At 56.2% G+C, this 16,829-nt stretch overlaps 2 protein-coding genes across 14 annotated transcripts in view; one reads left to right on the top strand and one right to left on the bottom strand.

The window, feature by feature from the left end:
* The window catches only part of ANXA4 (annexin A4), a 109,520-nt gene extending 105,272 nt beyond the window's left edge, over nt 1-4,248 (bottom strand). The window contains exon 1 of the mRNA XM_071579326.1: nt 4,237-4,248. The gene's annotated coding sequence lies outside the window, so the exon portion shown is untranslated. The remainder of the gene's footprint in view (nt 1-4,236) is intronic.
* Nucleotides 1-16,829, top strand: part of AAK1 (AP2 associated kinase 1) — a 109,167-nt gene that overhangs the window by 79,009 nt on the left and 13,329 nt on the right. For 4 of the 13 annotated variants that reach the window (XM_071579311.1, XM_071579314.1, XM_071579310.1 and 1 more), the window contains 3 exons: nt 3,472-3,573; nt 6,680-6,784; nt 10,694-10,801. The exons of 2 other annotated variants lie outside the window; for them this stretch is intronic. In XM_071579311.1, coding sequence (XP_071435412.1) covers nt 3,472-3,573; nt 6,680-6,784; nt 10,694-10,801 — 315 coding nt within the window. Of the gene's footprint in view, nt 1-3,471; nt 3,574-6,679; nt 6,785-10,693; nt 10,802-16,162; nt 16,268-16,829 lie in introns of all 13 variants that reach the window. 7 more of the 13 variants (XR_011699817.1, XR_011699816.1, XM_071579318.1 and 4 more) reach the window with 4 other exon arrangements.

The following is a 16,829-nucleotide window of genomic DNA, read 5'->3' as shown; positions in this document are numbered from 1 at the left end:
CTGGGGGTTTGCAGCCCCTGGAGCCCCAACACCAGGAATTTGGGGACCCTCCAAGCTCCCTTTGCTGGAGGCTCCTCATTTTCTGCAGCACATTCTCCTTGTTCTGCCAGAAAACAATCAGGAATTCCTTATTTGGGAGGAATGTGAGATATTTATCTAAATATGTGGCTGGGCCAAACTGATGCCTTGAGAGACCCCAAAAACACTGAGCCAGTTTAATGTGGGATAAGATAAAAAGGCAGATTCTTTAATGTCTGGGCTTAGGGCTCCAGGAATAGATGATGATGATGATGATGATGATGATGATGATGATGATGATGATGAGGTGGCTCCCTGTGAGGCTGGAATAAGGTTCAAGCATCATTTAAACAACTTAAACCAGCTCTGCAGCTCTGGTGTTCTGATGTTACCGGTTCATCTCAGAACTGGGAACCAGGTGTGACCCAGTGGGTTACCCAGATGTGACCCAGTGGGCTAGCCAGGTGTGACCCAGTGGGTTACCCAGGTGTGACCCAGTGGGTTATCCAGATGTGACCCAGTGGGTTACCCAGGTGTGACCCAGTGGGTTACCCAGGTGTGACCCAGTGGGTTACCCAGATGTGACCCAGTGGGTTACCCAGATGTGACCCAGTGGGTTACCCAGGTGTGACCCAGTGGGTTATCCAGATGTGACCCAGTGGGTTACCCAGATGTGACCCAGTGGGTTACCCAGGTGTGACCCAGTGGGTTACCCAGGTGTGACCCAGTGGGTTACCCAGATGTGACCCAGTGGGTTACCCAGGTGTGACCCAGTGGGTTACCCAGATATGACCCAGTGGGTTACCCAGATGTGACCCAGAGAGACTCCACCAAACCAGACCTTCAGCTGCAAACCAGCTCCTTTCTTGCCTTCTAACACAGGACCTTTCTCCCCCCAGTTGGAGTGCTGGTTCCCCCCAGTAGACATACTGGTTCCCCCCAGTAGACATACTGGTTTTCCCCCAGTAGACATATTGGTTTCCCCCAGCAGACATGCTGGTTTCTCCCAGTAGGAGTACTGGTTCCCCCCAGTAGACTTACTGATTCCCCCCAGTAGCCACACTGGTTTCCCCCCAGTAGACACACTGGTTTCCCCCCAGTAGGGGTACTGGTTTCCCCCCAGTAGACATACTGGTTTCCCCCAGTAGCCACACTGGTTTCCCCCCAGCAGACATACTGGTTTCCCCCCAGTAGACACACTGGTTCCCCCAGTAGCCACACTGGTTTCCCCCCAATAGACACACTGGTTTCCCTCCAGTAGGCATACTGGTTCCCCCAGTAGACATACTGGTTTCCCTCCAGTAGGCATACTGGTTTCCCCCCAGGAGACATACTGGTTTCCCCCAGTAAACATACTGGTTTCCCCCCAGTAGGAGTACTGGTTTCCCCCCAGTAGACATACTGGTTTCCCCCCAGTAGGGGTACTGGTTCCCCCCAGTAGACACACTGGTTTCCCCCCAGTAGGAGTACTGGTTTCCCCCCAGTAGGAGTACTGGTTTCCCCCCAGTAGGGGTACTGGTTTCCCCCAGCAGACATACTGGTTTCCCCCCAGCAGACATACTGGTTTCCCCCAGCAGACATACTGGTTTCTCCCAGTAGCCACACTGTTTTCCCCCAGTAAACATACTGGTTTCCCTCCAGCAGACATACTGGTTTCCCCCAGTATTCATACTGGTTCCCCCCAGTAGGAGTGCTGGTTTTACCCCAGGGCAGGTTCTGGGGGTCCCCAGGGCAGGTTCTGGGGGTCCCCAGGGCAGGTTCTGAGGGTCCCCAGGGCAGGTTCTGAGGGTCCCCAGGGCAGGTTCTGGGGGTCACCAGGGCAGGTTTTACCCCAGGGCAGGTTCTGAGGGTCCCCAGGGCTGGCTTTACCCCAGGGCAAGTTCTGAGGGTCTCAAGAGCAGGTTTTGAGTGTCCCCAGGGCTGGTTTTACCCCAGGGCAGGTTCTGAGGGTCTCCAGGGCAGGTTCTGAGGGTCCCCAGGGCAGGTTCTGAGGGTCCCCAGGGCAGGTTCTGGGGGTCACCAGGACAGGTTTTACCTCAGGGCAGGTTCTGAGGGTCCCCAGGGCAGATTCTGGGGGTCACCAGGGCAGGTTTTACCCCAGGGCTGGTTTTATCCCAAGGCAGGTTCTGAAGGTCCCCAGGGCAGGTTCTGAGTGTCCCCAGGGCCCCAGAGCAGGTTCTGAGGGTCCCCAGGGCCCCAGAGCAGGTTCTGAGGGTCCCCAGGGCTGTTTTTACCCCAGGGCTGTTTTTGCCCCAGCTCTTGATGGCTCTGAGGGTCCTTCTGGGGGCTCCCACACCTGAGCCTGGTTGTCTGTTCTGCTTCTCTTCATTCCACAGAGACTAACAAAGAATTCCCCAGCGTGGGAAAGGGAGAGGGAGGGGAAATTGTTTCAGTTTGGGGTTCAGTGGGTCAGTGAAGCTCCTTGTGTGCTGTTTGGGGGTTCCCTGGAGGGTGAGGGGGCTCTTACCTGGCTCAGGTGAGTGTGGCCCACTGGGCAGCACCTCTGGAGTGTCCCACTGGTGTTGGGGACAAACTCTCAGCAGGGCCTGTTGGGGCAGGACAGGGATGGTGGTGACACTCTGAGGGAGGGTCAGTTCAGAGGAGATTAAAGAGAATTCTCACCCTGTGAGGGTGGGGAGGGATGGGATGGAATTCCCAGAGAAGCTGTGGCTGCCCCAGCCCTGGGAGTGTCCAAGGCCAGGCTGGAGCCCCCTGGGACAGTGGGAGGTGTCCCTGCCCAGGGCAGGGGTGGCACTGGGTGACCTTCAAGGTCCCTCCATCCCAGCCCATTCCAGGGCTCCTGCCCATCCCTGGCAGCTCCAGCTCCGTCCCACCAGCAGCTCTGGGGGTCTCAGCCCCTCCTCAGCTCCAGCCCAGAGGCAGCTGAAAGACTTGGGGTTCAACTGGCACTGGGATGGATTTCAACTGGCAGGGAGTGGGGTGAGGTGGGATATTGGGAAGGGATTGTTGGCTGGGAGGGTGGGGAGGGATGGGATGGGATTTCCAGAGAAGACCTGAGAGCCCCTTCCAGGGCCTAAAGGGGCTCCAAGGGCTGAAGAGGGACTTGGGACAAGGGATGGAGGGACAGGACACAGGGAATGGCTCCTACTGGACAAGTGATTTAGATGGATATTGGGAAGGGATTCCTGGCTGTGAGGGTGGGGAGGTCTGGGCTGGGATTCCCAGAGGAGCTGTGGCTGCCCCATCCCTGGGAGTGTCCAAGGCCAGGCTGGAGCCCCGTGGGACAGTGGGAGGTGTCCCTGCCCATGGCAGGGGTGGCACTGGGTGGCCTTTGAAGTCCCTTCCAACCCAACCCATTCTGGGATCCTTTGGAGGAGCCTTTTTTGTGCAAAAGCTTCTCTAAGGCAGCCCCTGATTAATGTTGTCTTTTCTTTGTCTCCTTTTGCTTTTTCTCTCTGTTTCCTCCATTCCTCCCTTTGCTGCCCAACTCAGAAAAACTGATTGAGGGCCTCAAATCTCCTGAGCCTGCACTTCTGCTCCCTGAGCTCCTGCCTCTGGCTGACCCCTTCGGCAGCACGTCAGACCCTGCCAATGGTAACGGCAAAACCAGGGCCCCTCCCTCTGCCTGCTGTCCCCTCTGTCCCTTGCTGTCCCCTGCTGGCCCCTCTGTCCCCCCTGCTCCCCCCGTCCCCTGCTGTCCCTCTGTCCCCTCCTGTCCCTTCCTGTCCCCTCCTTGTCCCCCGTATCCCTTCCTGTCCCCCCTGTCCCCTCTGTCCCTTTCTATCCCCCTTTGTCCCCCTTTGTCCCCTCCTATCCCCTCTTGTCCCCTCCTGTCCCCCGTCCCCGCTGTCCCCTCCTGTCCCCCGCTGTCCTCTGCTTTCCCCTCCTGTCCCCCCTGTCCCCTCTTGTCCCCTCAGTCCTCTCCTATCCCCCTCTGTCCCTTTCTATCCCCTCCGTCCCCTTCTGTCCCCTCCTGCCCCCTCGTCTGCTCCTGTCCCCCTGCCCCCTCCGTCCCCTCCTGTCCCCTGCTGTCCCTCTGTCCCTTCCTGTCCCCTCTGTCCCTTTCTATCCCCCCCATCCCCCTTTGTCCCCTCCTGTCCCCATTTGTTCTCTCCTGTCCCCCCTGCCCCCTCTGTCCCCTCCTGTCCCCTTTGTCCTCTCCTGTCCCCCCGTCCCCTCTGTCCCCTGCTGTCCTCTCCTGTCTCCTTTGTCCCCTCCTGTCCCCTTTGTCCCCTCCTGTCCCCTCCTGTCCCCCGCTGTCCCACGCTGTCCCCTGCTTTCCCCTCCTGTCCCCTCTGTCCCCTCCTGTCCCCCCTATCCCCCTGTCCCTTCCTGTCCTCTCTGTCCCTTTCTATCCCCCCCTGTCCCCTCCTGTCCCCCGCTGTCCCTGATGTCCCACGCTGTCCCCTGCTTTCCCCTCCTGTCCCCTCTGTCCCTTTCTATCCCCCCCTGTCTCCTCTGTCCCTTTCTATCCCCCCCCTGTCCCTCCTGTCCCCTCCTGTCCCCCATGGGGACTCCTCCTGCACCCCTTGGGCTCCCAAAGCTCTGCCAGTGTTGGTGGCTCACAAATTGTTGGAGATTGTGGGTTGTGCTGGGGCAGATCTGCCTTTTCTCCCTGGGATTAAGGGCAGGTTTGGGATCTGCATCTGGAATCCAGCTGGGCTGATGTGGCACAGAAAGAGTGAAGTGTTGAGTGAAGGAGGAGATGCCCCAAATCCCTCCATTTCTGGTCAGAATTTGTGTTGAGCCACAGCCCAGGCACTGAACTGCTCTGTCTCTCTGGGACCCTCAGCAGGAGGAGGAGGAGGAGGAGGAGGAGGAGGAGGAGGAGGAGGAGGAGGAGGAGGAGGGACAGCATTCCCTGTACCTGGGGAATGCTGGGAATAACCTGCAACAGCCTCAGCCAGGACTGAGATTTGGGAGTGTTGCACAATCATATTTTAATCTATTTGCCAAATATTTGCAGGCTGAGGTTGTTGCCATCACCTGCTGGGGTGGGTGGGGGTCCCAGCAGGGTCTCAGAGGAGTCCCACAGGGGTCCCAGAGGGGTCTCAAAGAGGTCCCTGGGCCAACCTGGGGCTCTGAAGAGACAGGAGGCAAAAGAGTCCCTGTAACATAAACCCTTTCCTCTGTTGTGCAGTTTCTGGCAGTTGTCTGAGTGCTCTCAGCTGATGATGCTGCAGACACACACACCCTGCTGGGGAAGCAGAAGGGTCACTGAGCTCTCTTAGGGGGACCATTTTAGGCCATTTCTGGTTCTGGCATTTGGTGCATCCTTGGCCTTTAGTTTAACTTGGTCATTCCTTGCTGTTGGTCCTGAGGAGGAGCCCCAGACCATCACTCAGGTCCCTGCCATGGCCCTCCCACTGCCTTTGAGGTTTCCATAAACCAAATCCTTCCATTCTGCCTTTGTGAATGTCTCCTGTTGTATCCAACAGGTTGAGGAGGGACTGGGCTTTCCAGGGGGTTGTCAAATTCCAAAACTTTGTCACCTCTGCAGTCCTTGCTCCACTGGACCCTTAAATGGGGAAAAAGATCCCACACCTTGGCTTTTTACTGGCCTAACTGGGACCATGCTAAGGCTCCAAAGCAGGTCTTTTAATGATTGTTACTTCTGGTCCAAGGGAACTCTGCCATGGTCAGTGTTTTCCTTTCTCTGGACCAGGATCCTGTGGATATTTGCCGAGCCCCACCCTCCTGCCTGGCTGCAAGGCAGGTGTTGTTCACCTGCTGTTCCACCCTCTGGGGCTTTGTGCTGGTTTAAAGGTGAACCTGCAGGAGAAACGAACCCAACACTAAAGAGATTCTAAGTCAGAGTTCCAATTTAATACCAATATTGCAATCAATGCAGTGGCACAAAGAGCAATTGGGTTTAACCCCCAAGCCCAGCAGTCTAACCCAGCCCCCTGGGGCACAAACACAGGGGGGTTTGGTGGCCCCTGTGCTGAGCCCCACGTGGTTCCCCCGAGGCCAAAGGCAAAGGAGGGGACAAAGCTGTTGGTGCAGATGATGGCAGAGTCTGGTGGAGAGTGGGGGGCTCCTCCTGTGCAGGGTCTGCTCCTGCTCTGGATGCCAGGAGTGGTGCCAGAGGTGCCCAAAGGCCAAGATTGTCTCCCCTGAGGTTTGGGTGGGAGCCCCCAGTGCCTCCCCCAGGGCAGGGAGTTCCAGCCTGGGGGGATCTGACTCTGGCACTCAGGGGGGATTTTGGACTCGTTGCTGGCCCCTGAGCAGAGCTGAGCCCTCAGGTGGGTGTGGAGGTGCCAAGGAGTCCCTGCAGGGCAGTTCTCCCAGCTCCTCTGCCAGGCTTCTTTCCCAGCCAGCTCCCAGCCTGAGGGCTCAGCTGTGCCCTGGGCAGCTGCTGCCAATGGGCCCTTGGGAACAGTTGCTGGGCAATGGCCCAGAGGGTTTGGAATGCCCAGCTTTGGGCACCCCCACACTGGGACAAACTGGGCCCACCTGCTCAGCTGGGACAGGCTTTCAAACTGGGCTTGCATAAATCAATAAAACTCAATAAAAACTCCATCCCAGGGATATAAGTCGCAGCCTCCCCTGGTGGTGCAGGTCACACTGTCCCACTCCAGCCTGCTGGGCTGTCCCCAAAGCATTCAGACAACTGCTGCCTCACCCCTGCTGTGCTCTGCCTTGCCAACTAACCTGTGGCTTCTCCCTGCCCTGCTGCTGTGCCCGTGCCCGTGCCCAGGGAAGGCTGAGGTGGCCGTGGAGAGCCTCATCCCGGGGCTGGAGGCGCCGCAGCCGCAGCCGCGCCTCGTGTGCCACGGCGAGGTGGGAGCGTCCCCCAGGACAGGTGGGTGGCAGGGAATGATCCCAGGACAGGACAGGTGGGTGGCAGGGAATGATCCCAGGACAGGACAGGTGGGTGGCAGGGAATGATCCCAGGACAGGTGGGTGGCAGAGAATAATCCTATCCCAGGACAGGTGGGTGGCAGGGAATGATCCCAGGACAGGACAGGTGGGTGGCAGGGAATGATCCCAGGACAGGACAGGTGGGTGGCAGGGAATGAACCCAGGACAGGACAGGTGGGTGGCAGGGAATGAACCCAGGACAGGTGGGTGACAGAGAATAATCCTATCCCAGGACAGGTGGGTGGCAGGGAATGATCCCATCCCAGGACTGGTGGGTGGCTAGGAATGATCCCAGGAGAGGTGGGTGGCCAGGAATCATCCCAGGAGAGGTGGGTGGCAGGGAATAATCCCATCCCAGGGCAGAGCACGGTCCTGCCCTGTATCCAGCTCTGGGTGACAGGGAATGATCTCATCCCAGGACAGTTGGGTGGCAGGGAATGATCCCATCCCAGGACAGTTGGGTGGCAGGGAATGATCCCATCCCAGGACAGGTGGGTGGCAGGGAATGATCCCAGGACAGGTAGGTGGCAGGGAATGATCCCAGGACAGGTGGGTGGCAGGGAATGATCCCAGGACAGGTGGGTGGCCAGGAATGATCCCAGGACAGGTGGGTGGCAGGGAATGATCCCATCCCAGGACTGGTGGGTGGCAGGGAATGATCCCATCCCAGGACAGGTGGGTGGCAGGGAATGATCCCAGGACAGATGGGTGGCAGGGAATGATCCCAGGACAGATGGGTGGCAGGGAATGATGCCATCCCAGGGCAGGGAGCACAGTCCTGCTCTGTATCCATCTCTGGGTGGCAGGGAATGATCCCAGAATAGATGGGTGACAGGGAATGATCCCAGGACAGGTGGGTGGCAGGGAATCATCCCAGGACAGGTGGGTGGCAGGGAATGATGCCATCCCAGGGCAGGGAGCACAGTCCTGCCCTGTATCCAGCTCTGGGTGACAGGGAATAGTCCAATCCCAGGGCAGGGAGCACAGTCCTGCTCTGTATCCATCTCTGGGTGGCAGGGAATGATCCCAGAATAGATGGGTGACAGGGAATGATCCCAGGACAGGTGGGTGGCAGGGAATCATCCCAGGACAGGTGGGTGGCAGGGAATGATGCCATCCCAGGGCAGGGAGCACAGTCCTGCCCTGTATCCAGCTCTGGGGTCACCCCAGCAAAGATGTTCAACCAGGTTTTGGTGTTTCCAGGTTCATATCCTGAGATACAGCTGGAAACTCCTCCCCAAAGTCAGGCAGGATATTTGGGGTGACTGAACAGCTCCAATGGGCTGCTCTGATCTCTGCAGCTCTGGATTTCCTCTTAACTAAGCAATGTTACAGCTCCAGCTCTCTCATCTAGACAGGGTTTGGGGGTTATTTCTTACAGCTCAGCCTCTCATCTAGACAGGGTTTGGGGGTTATTTCTTACAGCTCAGCCTCTCATCTAGACAGGGTTTGGGGGTTATTTCTTACAGCTCAGCCTCTCATCTAGACAGGGTTTTTGGTTTATTTCTCACAGCTCAGCCTCTGATCTGGACAGGTTTTTGGTTTATTTCCTGAAGTTCATTCTACAGTTACAGGGTTAAATTCCTCTTTGTCTAAAGCTCTGCATGGTTAAGAGAACTGACAGACTTGGGTACAAAGTAAAATCAAAAATTAACATAAAATACAAAGTTAGCACAGGTCTGATTAAAAATTAGTAAAGACCATATGATTTTATGGAGAAGGGATAAAATCCATTCTCTTGAGGGGTCCCTGTGTCATTGGTGAGGCAGGAGGGGGTCCCAGGGGGGCTCTGGGAACCAGGAGGCACTGGCTGTGTCCATGGAAGTGTCTTGTTCCCACTGCTCTGCCCACTGGAGTGCCCTGGGCTTGTTTGTGTGTCTTGGGAGGGGCACTGGGTGGTTCCTGCAGGGCCCGTGGTCCTGGTGTACTGGTGGGATCTCAGGGAAAGTCCTTCCCCCAGAGGGTGGTGGGCACTGAACAGGATTTGGGCACAGCCCCAAGGCTGGCAGAGCTCCAGTAGGATCTGGATGAACTTCTGAGGGACAGGGTGGATTGTTGGGGTGTCTGTGCAGGGTCAGGGGTTGGAGGGATGGATTATCCCTGTGGGCCCCTCCCATCTTGGGTTATTCCATAATCCCAGAGCTCCAGGAGGGTTTGGCTGATCCTCTGAGGGACAGGGTGGGATTGTTGGGGTGTCTGTGCAGGGCCAGGAGTTGGAGGGATGGATTATCCCTGTGTGTCCCTCCCATCTGGGCTTATTCCATAATCCCAGAGCTCCAGGAGGATCTGGATGATCCTCTGAGGGCCAGGGTGCATTGTTGGGGTGTCTGTGCAGGGCCAGGGGTTGGAGGGATGGATTATCCCTGTGGGCCCCTCCCATCTGGGCTTATTCCATAATCCCAGAGCTCCAGGAGGATCCGGATGATCTTCTGAGGGACAGGGTGGATTGTTGGGGTGTCTGTGCAGGGCCAGGGGTTGGAGGGATGGATTATCCCTGTGTGTCCCTCCCATCTGGGCTTATTCCATAATCCCAGAGCTCCAGGAGGGTTTGGCTGATCCTCTGAGGGACAGGGTGGGATTGTTGGGGTGTCTGTGCAGGGCCAGGGGTTGGATGGTTGATCCTCATGGGTCTCTTCCAACTCAGGCTATTCCATGGCCCAGCATTCCCTGTGCCCACCATCCCAGACCTGCAGGTGCTGCCATGGGGAGCAATCCCTGATTTCTGGGCCATGCAGGATGGCAGTGACCAATTCCTGGCCCCTTCCCACCATGCAGGTGCAGATCAGGCCCCTTTGCACAGCAGAGGGGCTGGAGCTGCTTTCAGAGGGCTCTGACAGGCACTTTGCAGCCCTTCCCTCCCTCACAGCCCCACCTTAACCTGCTCTGGGATTTCCTTGTCCATTCACCTTCAGTGGGAATTCCAGAGAAGGTGGGAATTGTTGCTGTGGGGACTCTCTGCCCTCACAGAATGTTTTCCATCCCCCCAAATGGCAGCCTTTGTGCTGGCTTAGGGCAGAACTGTGCTCTGTGCTCTGTGTGTGAGTGGGATGGGGAATGTGGCTCTATCCCTGTCTGTGTCCTGTCCAGTGATCCATGGGATTCCCACCTGGAATGTGGGTCTCTCCCTGTCTGTGTCCTGTCCAATGATCCCTGGGATTCCCACCTGGAATGTGGGTCTAACCCTGTCTGTGTCCGGTCCCTGACCCCCGGGATTCCCACCTGGAATGTGGGTCTATCCCTGTCTGTGTCCTGTCCAATGATCCCTGGGATTCCCACCTGGAATGTGGGTCTAATCCTGTCTGTGTCCTGTCCAATGATCCCTGGAATTCCCACCTGGAATGTGGCTCTAACCCTGTCTGTGTCCTGTCCAATAATCCTTGGGATTCCCACCTGGAATGTGGGTCTAACCCTTTCTGTGTCCTGTCCAATGATCCCTGGAATTCCCACCTAGAATGTGGGTCTATCCCTGTCTGTGTCCTGTCCAATAATCCCTGGAATTCCCACCTGGAATGTGGCTCTAACCCTTTCTGTGTCCTGTCCAATAATCCTTGGGATTCCCACCTGGAATGTGGGTCTAACCCTTTCTGTGTCCTGTCCATGCTCCCTGGAATTCCCACCTGGAATGTGGCTCTAACCCTGTCTGTGTCCTGTCTAATAATCCCTGGGATTCCCACCTGGAATGTGGGTCTATCCCTGTCTGTGTCCTGTCCAACAATTCCTGGGATTCCCACCTGGAATGTGGGTCTAACCCTGTCTGTCCTGTCCAACAATTCCTGGGATTCCCACCTGGAATGTGGCTCTAACCCCGTCTGTCCTGTCCCCGCCCCCCGGGATTCCCTCCTGGCTCCAGACTCTCTCCCTGGGGAGGACTCTCTGCTCGACTGTTCCCTGCTCTCCAACCCTGCTGATCTCCTGGATGAATTTGCTCCTGTGGCTTTTGCAGCTCAGCCTCACAAAGGTAAACAAAGACCCCTGAACCTCCTGCCCTGGGGGGGCACTGGGGGCACAGCTGGAACTGGGGGCACAGCTGGGACTGGGGGCACAGCTGGGACTGAGGGGCACAGCTGGGACTGGGGGCACAGCTGGGACTGGGGGCACAGCTGGGACTGGGGGGCACAGCTGGGACTGGGGGCACAGCTGGGACTGGGGGGCACAGCTGGGACTGAGGGCACAGCTGGGACTGGGGAAAGAGCTGGGACTGGGGGCACAGCTGGGACTGGGGGGCACAGCTGGGACTGGGGAGCACAGCTGGGACTGGGGGCACAGCTGGGACTGGGGGCACAGCTGGAACTGGGGGCACAGCTGGGACTGGGGGCAGAGCTGGGACTGGGGGCACAGCTGGGACTGGGGGCACAGCTGGGACTGGGGGGCACAGCTGGGACTGGGGGCACAGCTGGGACTGGTGTGTGTGAGCTCATACTGGTGTGCACAGGCTCATACTGGTGTGCACAGGCTCATACTGATGTGTGTGAGCTCATACTGGTGTGCAGGAGCTCATACTGGTGTGCACAGGCTCATACTGGTGTGTGTGAGCTCATACTGGTGTGTGTGAGCTCATTCTGGTGTGTGTGAGCTCATACTGGTGTGCAGGAGCTCATACTGGTGTGCACAGGCTCATACTGGTGTGCACAGGCACATACTGGTGTGCACAGGCTCATACTGATGTGTGTGAGCTCATACTGGTGTGCAGGAGCTCATACTGGTGTGCACAGGCTCATACTGGTGTGTGTGAGCTCATACTGGTGTGTGTGAGCTCATACTGGTGTGCACAGGCTCATACTGGTGTGTGTGAGCTCATACTGGTGTGCACAGGCTCATACTGGTGTGTGTGAGCTCATACTGGTGTGTGTGAGCTCATACTGGTGTATGTGAGCTCATACTGGTGTGCACAGGCTCATACTGGTGTGTGTGAGCTCATACTGGTGTGCACAGGCTCATACTGGTGTGTGTGAGCTCATACTGGTGTGTGTGAGCTCATACTGGTGTGCACAGGCTCATACTGGTGTGTGTGAGCTCATACTGGTGTGCACAGGCACATACTGGTGTGCACAGGCTCATACTGGTGTGTGTGAGCTCATACTGGTGTGTGTGAGCTCATACTGGTGTGCACAGGCTCATACTGGTGTGTGTGAGCTCATACTGGTGTGCAGGAGCTCATACTGGTGTGTGTGAGCTCATACTGGTGTGCACAGGCTCATACTGGTGTGTGTGAGCTCATACTGGTGTGCACAGGCTCATACTGGTGTGTGTGAGCTTATTCTGGTGTGCACAGGCTCATACTGGTGTGTGTGAGCTCATACTGGTGTGTGTGAGCTCATACTGGTGTGCACAGGCTCATACTGGTGTGTGTGAGCTCATACTGGTGTGCAGGAGCTCATACTGGTGTGTGTGAGCTCATACTGGTGTGCACAGGCTCATACTGGTGTGTGTGAGCTCATACTGGTGTGCACAGGCTCATACTGGTGTGTGTGAGCTTATTCTGGTGTGCACAGGCTCATACTGGTGTGTGTGAGCTCATACTGGTGTGTGTGAGCTCATACTGGTGTGTGTGAGCTCATACTGGTGTGTGTGAGCTCATACTGGTGTGTGTGAGCTCATACTGGTGTGTACGAGCTCATACTGGTGTGCATGAGCTCATACTGGTGTGCACAGGCTCATACTGGTTTGTGTGAGCTCATACTGGTGTGCGTGAGCTCATACTGGTGTGTGTGAGCTCATACTGGTGTGCACAGGCTCATACTGGTGTGTGTGAGCTCATACTGGTGTGTGTGAGCTCATACTGGTGTGCACAGGCTCATACTGGTGTGTGTGAGCTCATACTGGTGTGTGTGAGCTCATACTGGTGTGCACAGGCACAGGCTGGAAAAGCTGCTGGTGCCTGAGCATGGACTGATCCCATTCCCAGTGGGAACAGAAAGGTTGGAAATGGAACTGTGCCCTGAGCAGGGACTGATCCCATTCCAGAGGGCTGGAAAAGCTGTTGGTGCCTGAGCAGGGGCTGATCCCATCCCAGAGGGACCAGGAAGTCTGGAGAAGCAACTGTGGTCTGAGCAGGGAGTGATCAGTGGGAACAGAAAGGTTGGAAAAGGAGCTGTGCCCTGAGCAGGGACTGATCCTATTCCAGAGGTACCAGGAGGGCTGGAAAAACTGCTGGTGCCCTGAGCAGGGACTGATCCTGTTCCCAGTGGGACTCTGAGCAGGGACTGATCCCATTCCAGAGGGCTGGAAAAGCTGTTGGTGCCTGAGCAGGGACTGATCCTGTTCCCAGTGGGAACAGAAAGTTTGGAAAAGAAGCTTTGCCCTGAGCAGGGACTGATCCCATTCCAAAGGTCTGGAAAAGCTGTTGGTGCCCTGAGCAGGGACTGATCCCATTCCAGAGGGCTGGAAAAGCTGTTGGTGCCCTGAGCAGGGACTGATCCCATTCCAAAGGTCTGGAAAAGCTGTTGGTGCCCTGAGCAGGGGCTGATCCCATTCCAGAGGGACCAGGAGAGCTGGAAAAGCTGTTGGTGCCCTGAGCAGGGAGTGATCCCATTCCAAAGGTCTGGAAAAGCTGTTGGTGCTCTGAGCAGGGACTGATCCTTTTCCCAGTAGGACCAGAAAGGTTGGAAAAGGAGCTGTGCCCTGAGCAGGGAGTGATCCCATTCCAGAGGGCTGGAAAAGCTGTTGGTGCCCTGAGCAGGGTCTGATCCCATTCCAGAGGGACCAGGAAGTCTGGAGAAGCAACTGTGGTCTGAGCAGGGAGTGATCCCATTTCCAGTAGGACCAGAAAGGTTGGAAAAGGAGCTGTGCCCTGAGCAGGGACTGATCCCATTCCAGTGGGACCAAGAGGGCTGGAAAAGCTGCTGGTGCCCTGAGCAGGGGCTGATCCTGTTCCCAGTGGGACTCTGAGCAGGGACTGACTCCATTCCAGAGGGATCAGGAGGGCTGGAAAAACTGCTGGTGCCCTGAGCAGGAACTGATCCTGTTCCCAGTGGGACTCTGAGCAGGGACTGATCCCATTCCAGAGGAATCAGGAGGGCTGGAAAAACTGCTGGTGCCCTGAGCAGGAACTGATCCTGTTCCCAGTGGGAACAGAAAGTTTGGAAAAGAGACTGTGCCCTGAGCAGGGACTGATCCCATTCCAAAGGTCTGGAAAAGCTGCTGGTGCCTGAGCAGGGACTGATCCCGTTCCCAGTGGGACCAGAAGGGCTGGAGAAGTAACTGGTGCTCTGAGCAGGGATTGATCCTTTTCCCAGTAGGACCAGAAAGGTTGGAAAAGGAGCTGTGCCCTGAGCAGGGAGTGATCCCATTCCAGAGGGCTGGAAAAGCTGTTGGTGCCCTGAGCAGGGTCTGATCCCATTCCAGAGGGACCAGGAAGTCTGGAGAAGCAACTGTGATCTGAGCAGGGAGTGATCCCATTTCCAGTAGGACCAGAAAGGTTGGAAAAGGAGCTGTGCCCTGAGCAGGGACTGATCCCATTCCAGAGGGACCGGGAGGGCTGGAAAAGCTGTTGGTGCCTGAGCAGGGACTGATCCTTTTCCCAGTGGGACCAGAAAGGTTGGAAAAGGAGCTGTGCCCTGAGCAGGGACTGATCCCATTCCAGTGGGACCAGGAGGGCTGGAAAAGCTGCTGGTGCCCTGAGCAGGGACTGATCCTGTTCCCAGTGGGACTCTGAGCAGGGACTGACTCCGTTCCAGAGGGATCAGGAGGGCTGGAAAAACTGCTGGTGCCCTGAGCAGGAACTGATCCTGTTCCCAGTGGGAACAGAAAGTTTGGAAAAGAGACTGTGCCCTTAGCAGGGACTGATCCCATTCCAGAGGGCTGGAAAAGCTGTTGGTGCCCTGAGCAGGGACTGATCCCATTCCAGGGGACCAGGAGGGCTGGAAAAGCTGTTGGTGCCTGAGCAGGGACTGATCCTTTTCCCAGTGGGACCAGAAAGGTTGGAAAAGAAGCTGTGCCCTGAGCAGGGTCTGATCTCATTCCAAAGATCTGGAAAAGCTGTTGGTGCCCTGAGCAGGGTCTGATCTCATTCCAGGGGACCAGGAGGGCTGGAAAAGCTGTTGGTGCCTGAGCAGGGACTGATCCTGTTCCCAGTGGGACTCTGAGCAGGAACTGATCCCATTCCAGAGGGACCAGGGGGCTCCTGGGTGGGTTGGGAAGAGCCACCAAAGGGCAACTCCAGGCACAGAGCAGTGACAGGGTGGGATGTCCCGTTAAGGTGAAGGCTCTTGGTGTGTTGGGCACTTGGCACTCCTGTGTCCCAGAACATTCTAAGGAGGGGCTGGACGTGGCACTCAGTGCCCTGGTCTGGGTGACAATGGTGCTGTTGAGTCATAGGTTGGAGTCGATGATCTCGGAGATCTTTCCCAACCTGAGTGACTCTGTGATTTGGGGTTTGTCTGTCCTGGCTCTGCTCCTCCAGGGGAGTTCCACAGGTGGGTTCTGGCTTTGTCCAACCCCAATAACATCTTTGTCAGCCTTTTTTCCCCAGTAGGGGTCAAACAGGAATGTTCCTGTTCCATGAAAACCAGTGGCTTGTGCATGTCCTTGCTGGGCTTTCAGGAATATTTCCTGTGGGAATTGAGGAGCAGATTTTGGAAGGTATTCCAGGTGTCTGAGGTAACAAGTGAGTTTGGGAGCCTCTGAAGGTACAACTGCCTGACAAAGTGGGTAAATATTCCATCTCCTCTGGAGAGGGTTGGAGGTGCCTCCCACCAAGTGACAAACTGTGGTTTGAAATCAGTGGGATTTCAAAGATCCCACTTGAAATCAGTGGGATTATCCCCCAGAACTTCTCTGGGGGCCTTTAGAAACTCTCTCTGAGTATCAGGTGTATAAACTCCTTGGACATCTGACTTCATGTTCACCTGGTGTTTCCCCACCATGGGTGAAAGCTCAGGGGTTTGTCTCAGGGAGATGACTGGAATTTCTTCTGGGTGTTCTTTCTTTCCCAGCCCTTTTCCTTTTCCTGTGTTTCATTGCTGGGAGCCAGAGGGCAGCCCGTGCTCTCAGCCCATGCCAGTGGCAAAGGGCACCTTCTCCAGTCCCTGGGAGTTGCACCCCAGGCCTGGGGCACAGCTCTGAACTCTCCTGAGCCTCCAGAGTGGCCACATTTTATTCTGGCTCTTGGGATGTGGCTTTGTTTGGTTTGGTTTGGTTTGATCCCCTCTCCCTCTGTATTTAATTGCCTTTCCTTCTCCCCCAGACTCACCCACTTCATGAACCTCCTGCTTCTAATCCCTGTCTCTGAAAACATGTTGATGTTCTAACCCTTCCTGGCAATTCTAACCAGCCTCTCTGCTGTCTCTGCTTCTCTGCCCCTCTCTCCTCTGTGCTGCAGAAGATACTAACCTGATCTCAGGCTTTGATGCTCCTGAGGGCTCTGAAAAAGTGACAGAAGATGAGTTTGACCCAATCCCAGTGTTGATATCCAAAAATTCACAAGGTAAGCCAGGCTGGGGGGGTGACAGAGGGAAGGAGAGAGGGCAGACAGGGAATATCTGAGTTAGTTCTGGGGCAGCACATGGAATTAGTCCAAATCCCAAACAGGGACCAGCAGGGTGGTGTTTAGGGAGCTCAGGTTGGCTCTGAGGGACATTGGCCCTGAAATTTCTGTAGATTCCCTGTTTTGGAGAAGATTCCATGCCCAAAAAAATCAGGATTTCAGGTCCCCTGAGGTGAACTCTCCCACCCTGCCAGGAGGGAACAGACTCCTTGGGCTGAAATGCTCTCAGGTTCTCCCACATCCTCATTTACTGTCCAGGGAGATCCTTTGGCTTTTGAGTGAACTTGGAATGAGGAACAAGAAAGGGAGATGATGATGAGGATGATGATGATGATGATGATGATGGTGAGGAGGAGGATGGTGATCCTTTATAACCCCAAAACTCCTGCTGAAAGGGAGGTTTTTTCTCTTCCCCCTGATGTCTTTCAAAGGTGCTTGTGGGAACTGAGTGTGAGGGGTTTGTCCCTGGTCCCCACGTCCTTTGAAGGGCTCTGAGCAGAAC

Source organism: Pithys albifrons, chromosome 29 (assembly GCF_047495875.1).
Source record: "Pithys albifrons albifrons isolate INPA30051 chromosome 29, PitAlb_v1, whole genome shotgun sequence".
In the NCBI taxonomy this organism is placed as follows: Eukaryota; Metazoa; Chordata; class Aves; order Passeriformes; family Thamnophilidae; genus Pithys; species Pithys albifrons.
The sequence above is the reverse complement of the archived record's forward strand: the minus strand, read 5'-3'. Positions and strand labels throughout refer to the sequence as shown.